Source organism: Myotis brandtii, unplaced genomic scaffold (genome assembly GCF_000412655.1).
Source record: "Myotis brandtii unplaced genomic scaffold, ASM41265v1 scaffold33, whole genome shotgun sequence".
In the NCBI taxonomy this organism is placed as follows: Eukaryota; Metazoa; Chordata; class Mammalia; order Chiroptera; family Vespertilionidae; genus Myotis; species Myotis brandtii.
Window position 1 is genome coordinate 2,644,234 of NW_005362713.1, and position 11,109 is coordinate 2,655,342.

The following is an 11,109-nucleotide window of genomic DNA, read 5'->3' on the forward strand; positions in this document are numbered from 1 at the left end:
CCAATCAATGATTCTCTCTCATCATTGATGTTTCTATCTCTCTTTCCTTCTCCCTTCTTCTCTGAAATCAATAAAGATATATTAAAAAAATTATACTTTTATTGATTTCAGAGAGGAAGGAAGAGGAAGAGAGAGATAGAAACATCAATGATGAAAGAGAGTCATTGATTGGCTGCCTCCTGCATGCCCTGCACTGGGGATTGAGCCCACAACCCGGGCATGTGCCCTGACCGGGAATTGAACCGCAACCTCCTGGTTCATAGATCGACGCTCAACCACTGAGCCACACTGGCACGGTAAGATTTATATATTTTTAGGACAGAATTTAGAACACCAATAGAAATGACTGCATAGAGGGAGGATTGGTGATGCAGAACAGAGGGAAGGATTTGCTTGAGTTATGCATTTGATAAGTTGAAAACGGGCCCCCAATGCCCATAGCAGGACTTGGGGTTAGATGGAAGTACAGGGTTGCTCTGTAACAAGAGAGCTGACACAAGGCAGGGTACAGATGCCAGGAGCTGGGTACATGGGGAAGTTCTGTCTGCTTCAATGTTCTCTGTGAGCATATACCAGGTCATGAGCTGGAGTGCAGGAGAGAGAGGGGAGAAAATAGGATATTTAGGAGAATTAGAAAATAAATGGAATAGGGGTGGCTCTAAGAATCTATGATGCTAGTGGTTAGGATCTGAGTAGTCTGCAGGGCCTCCAGCCACAGGGGGCAAAGATCTGGATGTTATCAGGGTTCAGGTGTTAACAGGGGGATCAATGAAGCAAAACTAGAACAGAGAGTCACTGTGATGATGAAGCATGGAATTTAAGTTAGATACGGAGAATGCTGAGGACATTAGGGGTGATGAGGGACAGTGAAAAGATGGTAGGTCTTGGAAGGCCCAGAACGTGGCTAGGGAAGAAGCTGGAAAAGAACTGGTTTTTCAACTGACACTTCTTTACAAGAGTAGAGGCCCGGTGCACGAATTCGTGCACTAGTGGCGTCCCTTGGCCTGGTCTATAGGATCGGGCTGAAACTGGCCTTCCAACATGCCCCGAGGGGTCCTGGATTGCAAGAGGGCACAGGCCAGGCTGAGGGGCCGCACCGGTGCGCGATCAGGGCCGGGGAGGGATGCGGGAGGTTGGCCAGCTGGGGAGGGACCACGGGAGGGCTCCAGGGCGTGTTAAGCCTGTCTCGCTCAGTCCTGATCAGACAGACTCCAGCAGCAAGCTAACCTACCGGTCGTGTGTCTGCCCCCTGGTGGTTAGTGCACATCATAGCGACTGGTTGACCAGTTGACTGTCTGCCCCCTGGTGGTCAGTGCATATCATAGCGAGTGGTTGAGCAGCCTTAGCATATCATTAGCATATTACGCTTTGATTGGTTAAATAGCCGACCAGTTGACGAGACACTTAGCATATTAGGCTTTTATTATATAGGATTCCTACAACAGGTAGGAGGTGAGACATAGCACTCAAGTCTAAAATTAGAAGAACTGCAAGCATTTGAAAATTGGGAGACCAATAGATTGGGCAATAATTATTTTAAAAGGATAAAAAGAAAGTCATCATAGCTGTTGCCCTACTTATTGCCTAACTAGCTGGCTGTCCTCTTTTTGTGCTCCCTCTGGAGGTTTCAATATGAGTGACTGATATGTGCCAGGCAGGTGCTGGGAGGAGCAAGAAACCCACTGAAGAGCAGGATGCCCACAGCTCTGGCACGCAGAGGGCACTTTCAGGAAAGGCTGCAGAGATGTGGTGATACCTAAGAAAGAAGAGAGTACGGCATTTCTGACAGAGGGACCAGAACTAACAGACATGCCTCTGGGAAAGGGGAAGATTCATTTAGGGGAACAGTTAGTACCCAGAGTGGCAAAAGCATCTTCAAAACAAAACCCTTAACTTTTCCCCATGTTTCAATATAGTTCAGCGATCTTCACCCGATGTGCCGCAAGAATGTTTAAAACATGCAGTACCAGAGGGGCACCGACCTTTCCCCTTAGACTGTCAAATAAAAAAAATGACAACAGCCAACACAACAATAGCCGTCCCATGTGAATTAATCAAAATTATACTTTTGGGGGTGGGGGGGCTGAGGATGGGGGGGTCAAATCAGCAAAAAAATGTATTTTTTGGTGTGCCACAGAATTTTAGTAATTAGTTTATGTGTGCCATGAGATGGAGAAGGTTGAAAATCGCTGATATTTCCATGACTGAATATTTCATTTCATAAGATATATTATAACTGAGCCATTTTCCTGCCATCTATATGCCGTTTAAATCAAAGTAACTTTAAAACTGACTGAGAACACAGTTCCGATGACATCCTCATGCATGGAGCCATTCCACTCCTTTGGAATGATTTTCTTAGGATAAGTCCCCAGAGCGGACATTATTATGACAAAGGGCAGGAACACTAACAACTCCTCAATTTTTCAAAGAGCTGCACCAATCTGCATTGTTATCAGAATAAAGGCACAACCGCTTCACCGCAGACATGGTGAGTAGAAGATCCATTGTTTATGCTCGTTTCATAGATTAAAGAGACCTTATTTTAATTTGTACTCCAATAGTGAGGTTGCACATTTTGTCTCGGTCTATTTCCTCTGACTTGCTTTCCATGCCTTCACACTTTCCTGGTGAGGAAGTTCTCTTTGTGATGTGTGCGTACTACTAATATACCCTTGTCAATTGCTAATTACTGTAGAACACCCTTTCTAACCTGTTTTCACTCTTATTCGTACCCATATAGCAATTCTAATTTTTCATAGTTCTAATTTTTATTTTCATTTCCATTTCTCTGAAGCTTAACCGAGTTAAATTCGCAGTAATGCTTTGCCATTACATTAGCATCACCGTGGAGCCGTCAGCATTGTCAAGGTGCCAAAAGCAGAAGAGCCACTAGTTACTTATTTTGAACTGGGATTCTTCCAAGTCCTACGATGACTTTCATGTAGACACCTGACCCGAGTCTAGAGAGCATGCAGTGTGTGGAAAATGGGACTGTCCCAAGCACTCACCGATATCCTGTCTTGGAACTCTGATGTGGGCACAACAGGAATAGTTCCACCATGCTTCCCAAATTTCCTTTCCAAACTCTCCTGAACCGACACTATGAAAAGCCAAGAGAAGAGAAGACCATGCCATCAGAAAAAGTCAAGCAGTAGCAACAGCTGTCCCCAACTATATTCACAATCCCAAAACCAAGAGTTTTAGAAACCTTCAACATTAATGACATGAAAGGGTTAATCATTTAAAAGGATAAAGCGCTTGGCCAAATTCCTATATAAAGTGAATTTAGGTCACTGCTCTGTTTCCATAACACCCATTACCAGGGTTTTTCCTTGGCTCTTTAAAAAAAGAAAATGCTGAGGGAAAGAAACGGAAATAGATGGGTCACTTCACCCCGATTCTGAGCAGGCTGAGTAAAGGCACTCAGTTGGAGGTCTTGGTCTTATTTCAGCCTCATGAAAATCCTACTGTTAGCCCTGGAGCCTACTCTTGTCCAAGAAAAACAGTCTTCTCCATCAGAAGACTAAAACATTCTCACCACTACACAGGCCTTTACTCAGAGCAACCAGAGGCAGAAACACACCAACAGGAGCCCCCAGTTTAAACTGATGCTCTTTCTTATTACTAACTTGTAGATTATGTTCTTGGAATATTACATTATAAAACAAACATTTGGATATAAATATATTTAAGGAAGCTAATATATTGATAAAGAAATTGTATATTTTTGGTCTAAGACTCATAAGCAAAATAATATAGTTTTCTATACTGAAATTAATTTATGTTCTTTAGAATTATAAAAAGGAAACTGGTCTTAAGTTTAAGCTTTGTTCAGCCTTCTAGCTGGCCCAAAAGATTATTTTTGGAGAACAAGATCATCACAACTTACTGAGCAAGTGGTAGTTAGAATCCCTTTCATATTTGAAGGTCAAACGGCCATAGCTGACATGATTTAGGTTCTTCAGCCACTCAAAGTAAGATACTGTAACTCCCCCGGCATTCAGGTAGAGATCCTACATACAAAAATTCGTCAGGAAGATGCCAAAGATATAAGATGATGGTTTTAGATAAAAGCTTACAATAAACTAAGAGCTCAATTTTAGTATCAAAGCAGATTAAGTGTCAACCTTTCCAAATACATCTTAGATATCTTAGAACTTCACACTTAAATTTAACAACCCCCCTTTCCAATCCATCTGAGTTGATTTTTTTTATTTTACTAACCAAGCATTTAATCAGCTATGGTTAGAGCCCCTTCTCCACTGAAACAGTTTCCTGACAAAACTGCTGCCCACTCCCGTGGGCTGGACTGTCTGGGGAATCTCCCCAGAAGAGCAGCATTCCCTCTACCACCAAAGGCAGTCTAGTTCTGTGAAATTGAATTTTTAAGTGCTTTCAGCAAAGGGGTTCTTTAAAATGCTCCCTAAATCCACACTAACTTCCAATTGTCAATAACCTGTTGGTGCTGACCCCACGCTTATCCACTGAAAACATGTTCCTCACATTAGCTTTCTGAGCAAAGCTGCAGGGACATATGGTAAGGGTGGTAAAAGCAATCTTTAATTTTAAGTTAGAATAGTCTAGCACAATACACATTTATATAACCAGGTTCTAAAGAAGGCTAAATACATACTCAAGAAAGAACTTGAAGCTAGAAGAAAATGCTCAGGCGAAAACTGACAGGCTAACTATACTAACAATCATGCCTCTATTTTATTTTCTTAAACACAAACTAAAGATGAATTCACTAACAGCTTGGGAAACTAATGATCCTCCCTCCCACAATTCCTTACAAAAACAATTATGATTCCAAGCATATCTAAAAACTGGCAAACAGATGACTTACTGGAATAACCATGATGTTCCGCTCCAGGAAAATCTTATCCGCTTCTGGAGTTGTTGGCCCATTGGCACCTTCAGCGATGATCTGTAAGTCAGGGACACATAGGAATGCCGCCGCCACCACCAAATCCCCTCACTGAGCGCCAAGAGATGTGCACGTATGGGGAGGAGGTTGTAGGAACGAGTAATTCCAGTTTAATCAAATTAATAAAAGCCATCCTGGCCGGTGTGGCTCAGCTGATTGGAGCCGTACATCAAAAGGTTGTGGGTTCCCGGTTGGGGCGTGTGCAGGAGGCAAGTAATCAATGTTTTTCTCTCACGTTGATGTTTCTCTCCCTTCCTCTCTCTAAAATCAATAAAGTCACTTTGCTCTAAAGTATATAAAACTATTTTTTCAACTTTTGATTTTCATAACTACTTTTTGGAAATTTGGTTTAAAAGGAAATCCACGGTGATGGTTGCACAACTCTGAATATACTAAAAGCCATTAAATTCTACACTTGGGTGAACTGTCTGGTATGTGTATTATATATCCCAATAAAGCTGCAAACAAACAAACAAAAAAGAGGATACCCAAGATGCGCACTTCCTCGACCTTCAATAGCACCCCATTAGGAAGGTCGGACAGTCTCTATTCTGCTTTTACCTTGGCTTTGACTCTGGGTGCATTGGACTTGGTCAGCTGCTTCTCACTGGCAGCAGGGATCAGTATGTCACAGTCGGCCTCTAAGATGCTCCCATCATAAACCTTTGCCTTGGGGAAACCCAGGATTGATCCATGTTGCTGTAATTGATTGAATATCAGAATTAATAGCTGCACCAGAGTTTAAATGCTTACATTTAGTGACAAATTATATGAAGACAAAGTTATCTTTAAAGTTACATTTTAAAAAAGCAAGCAATGGAAACAGATTTAAATAAAGCTATTGCAAAACTTGACAATATTCAGGATAGTTCAACTGCTCAGATATTAGCTTTAACATACCAATTTGAAGTCTTCCAGTTCCTTTGGGTCAATGCCATCTGGATTCCATATACTCCCATCAGATTCACCAACACCAACGCATTTAGCACCAAAGCGATGCAAATATCTCATAGAGTGCAGGCCCACATTACCAAATCCCTGTAAAGAACAATTACGTATGACACACAAAAAAACAACTTCCTACTACAGACAGATGGTAAGTCACACTCTGTCCACTGCAACTTGACATTCTGCTAAAAGAAATTCTCAAAATCCTTTTGCCAAAAGAAACAATGGACTAAATGGCTTCCCTTCAACAATAAATTTCTATGTTTAGCAATGAGGAACCCAACCCTTGTTGTCTGTGATAATGAGACCTGAAGGAGTTTAGTCAGTGCAGCCTTGGTGAGTTATAAAGAAATGATAGTGGTGCCAACCATACCACCCAGGTCCCTCATGACCAGATGTCCTTTGGTACTAAAAAGTAAGTCACTAATTGGGAGGAATATGACTTCTATTTTAAAGTAACATTCAACTTAATTCCTTTAAGTAAAATAATCAAATACCAAACAAATTCTTTCTGTGTACCCCTAATAGTTTAAGTGATTTCCCCTTCTGGATACAGTTTCATTTTTTAAATACTGATCAAAAGAAGTTGGTGATGCCCCGCTGGTGTGGCTCAGTGGTTGAGTGTCAACTTGTGAACCAGGAGGTCACAATTTGATTCCTGGTCAGGGCACGTGCCCGGGTTTCAGGCACGATACCCAGTGTGGGGCATGCAGGAGGCAGCCAATCAATAAAAACATATTAAAAAACAAAATGAAGTTGGTGATAGCTTCATATGTATCCTAGAGATATTTAAAACTGCAAATCTAAAAACAACTTATAAGTTATTCTTTAAGAAACAAAAACTTTTACCTGAACAACAAATGTTTTATCTCCAAACCCTGGTGTCATTCCTAAAATGCTCATGTAAGAGGCTTCATTGATGAAGTTTTCGATTCCATGGAAAACTCCTCGGCCAGTAGCAGAGATCCGTCCGTGGATCCCACCTTGACTGATGGGCTTGCCAGTGACACAGGCATGGGCATTAATATCCTGCAAGAGAAAGCCAGCGCTTCAGAGATGAAACCTCAGGAGAATTTCCTACGATGAACCAATGGAGTCAAGGATAGAGCCAAACACATTCTCATGCAACTAAAATACGCTCTTTAGGAGTGTCATCAAGAGGCACATGACTCACTCTTTCAGATTTCTGTTCCCAGAAAATGTGTGAAACTAGACTAATATTTCCAATGGGAGGAACAGGGTGTTAGGAATTTAACTTAACTAGATTCCTAAAGTACAGATATAATGTCACAAAAATAGGTAGTATTTTCTTTAAAAAAAGATTTTTTATTGATTTTTTCAGAGAGAGAGAGAGAGAGAAAGAGAGAGAGAAATATCGATGCAAGAGTGAAACATTGATCAAGCCCACAACCCAGCCATGTGCCCCGACTGGGAATCGAACTGGCAACCTTTTGGTGCATGGGATGACACCCAACCAAGCTACACTGGCCAGGGCCAGATAGTATTTTTAATAGCTTAAAAGTATGATTCCTGCCCTGACCGGTTTGGCTCAGTGGATAGAGCATCGGCCTGCGGACTCAAGGGTCCCAGGTTCGATTCCAGTCAAGGGCATGTACCTTGGTTGCGGGCACATCCCCAGTGGGGAGTGTGCAGGAGGCAGCTGATCGATGTTTCTAACTCTCTATCCCTCTCCCTTCCTCTCTGTAAAAAATCAATAAAATATATTAAAAAAAAAAAAAAAGTATGATTCCTGCCCTAGCCGGTTTGGCTCAGTGGATAGAGTGTCAGCCTGCAAACTGAAGGGTCCCAGGTTCGATTCCGGTCAGGGGATGTACCTAGGTTGCAGGCTCCATCCCTGTCCTGGTCAGGGTGTGTGCAGGAGGCAACCAATCAATGTGTCTCACTCTTTGAAATCAACAACAAAAAATTTTTTTTAAAGTATTATTTCTGGCCGGCCAGGGCCAGCGTGGCTCAGGGGAGGTCACACTTCGATTCCTGGTCAGGGCACATGCTGGGGTTAGAGCTCAACCACCAGTGGAGGCAGCAGGAGGCAGCCAATCAATGATTATCATAATTGATGTTTCTCTCTCTTTCTCCCTTCCTCCCTGAAATTAATGAAAATATAACAAAGTATTATTCTTTCAACAAATACTTATATCCTACTTAGGATACATTCAAGCCTTAAGTGTCTTAAAATCTACCATTAAAACTTGAGTACATCACCAAAATAGAGCTTCGAAGGAAGAGGCATTATGGTGCTCTTCAATGGGAAGGCTCAATGTTGTAAAGATATTCTTCTGTCAAACTAATCTACAAATTCAATAAAATACTACTTTTAAAAAAACAAATAAACTCAAGATTGCCTAAAAAGTGGGCCCTAGCTGGTTTGGCTCAGTGGATAGAGTGTCGGCCTGCAGACTGAAAGGTCCTGGGTTCGATTCTGGTCAAGGGCACATGCCCGGGTTGCAGCTTGATCCGCAGTAGGGGGTGTGCAGGAGGCAGCCGATGGATGATTTTTTCTCATCATTGATGTTTCCATCTTTCCCTCTCCCTTCCTCTCTGAAATCAATCAATCAATATCCTATATAATAAAAGGGTAATATGCAAATTGACCCTAACAGCAGAATGACTGGGAATGGCTGGTCACTATGACACACTGACCACTAGGGGGCAGATGCTCAATGAAGGAGCTGTCCCCTGTGGTCACTGCGCTCCCACAGGGGGAGCTCAGCTCAGCCACAAGCCAGGCTGATGGCTGCCAGCACAGCGGTGGTGGCGGGAGCCTCTCCCGCCTCCTCAGCAGCACTAAGGATATCCGACTGCAGCTTAGGTCTGCTCCCTGCTGGTAAGTGGACATCCTCCGAGGACTGCCGGGCTGCTAGAGGGATGTCTGACTGCCAGCTTGGGCCCGATCCCCCAGGGAGTGGGCCTAAGCCAGCAGGTGGACATCCTCCGAGGGATCCCAGACTGCAAGAGGGCATAGGCTTGGCTGAGGGACGCCCCCCCCCCCAGTGCACAAATTTTTGTGCACCGGGCCTCTAGTTTAGATATAAGTATTTATATCTAGTTATTTCTTTAAAAACAATCAATATATTTTTCTGATATATATATATAAAAAGAAGTGGGCCAGCAAAAGTACTCAAGGAAAAAAATGGCATTTATACAAGTAATACAGTTCTCAGTTCTGTATTACTGAGAACAAAATAATTCGGGGCAAAATGGAATAGTTACCAAAATAAGAAAACCTACTAACCTAGAAATTCTACTTCAAGGAAGAATAGACAAATTGGATTAGTGAGACAAGAAACTGGGCAGTCCAGTTATACAGAGGAAATCAATAAAAATGAAGAAAGCATTTTACATGATGGCTAAGGTACAAATTATTTAATAAGCTTAAGGCAATTTGCTACCCATGTGAAACAAGATAAAGTGCCTTACTTCACAACTTACCCCTACCGCCCAATAGATATCCTAGCTTGATGAGTTAAAAAGTGATTTGGTGTTTTTCTGTATTGTTTAAATATTTTTACAGGGAGGACTGAGAACTGTATTACTCGTATAAATGCCAACAGAAAGAACAAAATTAATGAAGAAAAAACAGCAGTCTAGTAAAGTGATTTACAGAACTAGTTTTCCCACAGTCTCTCCCATGAATAATGAACACTTAGAACTGCAAGCCTAGTGCCAAGTGCTTTAAACAGTGGAAATGCGAATGCCGGCACCGACAGGCATGGTGCCAGTCCTGGCCCCCAGCAAACCTAATTGCCCTGGAAGCCCAGGGAGAACACTGGCTCTTCCAGGTGGGGCTAGACAACAGGAGCCGTGTGGTTCAGGTTCACGCCTGGAAATAACAAAACTATGCTTCCTTATTGTCCTGATTTTGAATTTCCGATCATTTTAAGGAAAAATCTTCATTAGTACAGCCTCGGGTTTCAGCTGGCAACGCCTCACAAACATCCTTTTGCTGTCACCACGGGGAATGAGCTATGAATAACCAATATCCTTGTCCACTACTCTGCACTCTTCAATCTAGCGTCTTGCTTAAAAAGAACAAGAGGCCTGGCTGAGCGTAGACCTAAGAACCAGGTCACGGTTCGATTCCTGGTCAGGGCACATGCCCGGGTTGCGGGCTCGATCCCCAGTAGGGGGTGTGCAGGAGGCAGCCGATCGATGTTTCTCTCTCATCATTGATGTTTCTCTCTCTCTCCCTTCCTCTCTGAAATCAATTAAAAATATATATAAGAACAAGAGATCATACCCAGAGCTCACTGAACACAGAAGGTGACATGTAAGACTGGCACTTCTAAAATTCTTGGTTGAATTTGCCCGTAAAATCACCCATGCCTTGTGTTTTCCTTATGAAAAGATGTTATTTATGCTTTTTATAAATAATAAACTCTACTTTAAAAAATATTTTTATTGATTTCAGAAAGGGAGATGGAGAGAGAGATAGAAACATCAATAAGAGAGAATCATTGATGGGCTGCTTCCGGCATGCCCTCTACTGGGGATCGAGCCCGGGCATGTGCCCTTGACTGGAATCGAACCTGGGAACCTTCAGTCCACAGGCTGATGCTCTATCTACTGAGCTGAACCAGGTAGGGCATAACCTCTACTTTTTATTAGCTTTGTGGCTCTTCAAATTTTCTATTTCATCTTGGGTCACTTAAAAAATTTTTTTTTTTAGGAATTCATCCATTTCATTTATGTTGTAAATTTGTTATTGAATAAATTCACTTATAAAAAAAGATCCTATTTGGGAATGACAGTCAAACCAAATTCTTTGTCGTATAAATGTCTCATACTGCTGTTTTATTTCAGGGGATTTATGTAACTGACCTGGTACAGTATTTATAAACATAAATACTCCTTTGTGCTAAGGGCATTATATGGTTATTCATTTCATTCTCATGGCTGTCTCATGAAGGAAGTAGTATTATTATTGCCATGTGACAGAGGAGGAAGCGGAGGCACTGCCACAGGTCAGAGCTGGTGTGCGAAGGAGCCAATCTAGAATCCAGGCTGCATGCCCATGTCCCCCTACAGATTGCACCCAGGGATCCAGACTGATCTCTGCGAACAACAAACATCTTTCTCGTGGGACAACAGCCATCTTTCTAATTGTCTTCCGTTTTTCTTCAAGTATGGAAACTACTCTTCACACCCCACTCCCCTCTCCACTGCCCCTGCCCCACTCCCCCTCTCCACTGCCCCTGCCCCACTCCCCCTCT

The 11,109-nt window shown here is 42.5% G+C and overlaps 1 protein-coding gene across 1 annotated transcript in view; it reads right to left on the reverse strand.

Annotated features, from left to right (window-relative positions):
- GLUD1 (glutamate dehydrogenase 1) overlaps window positions 1-11,109 on the reverse strand; it is a gene marked incomplete at its 5' end in the record, with an annotated part of 37,193 nt that overhangs the window by 4,374 nt on the left and 21,710 nt on the right. Inside the window, 6 exons of the mRNA XM_005871133.2 lie at window positions 3,012-3,103; window positions 3,893-4,016; window positions 4,850-4,930; window positions 5,492-5,629; window positions 5,831-5,968; window positions 6,728-6,907. Coding sequence (XP_005871195.2) covers window positions 3,012-3,103; window positions 3,893-4,016; window positions 4,850-4,930; window positions 5,492-5,629; window positions 5,831-5,968; window positions 6,728-6,907 — 753 coding nt within the window. The remainder of the gene's footprint in view (window positions 1-3,011; window positions 3,104-3,892; window positions 4,017-4,849; window positions 4,931-5,491; window positions 5,630-5,830; window positions 5,969-6,727; window positions 6,908-11,109) is intronic.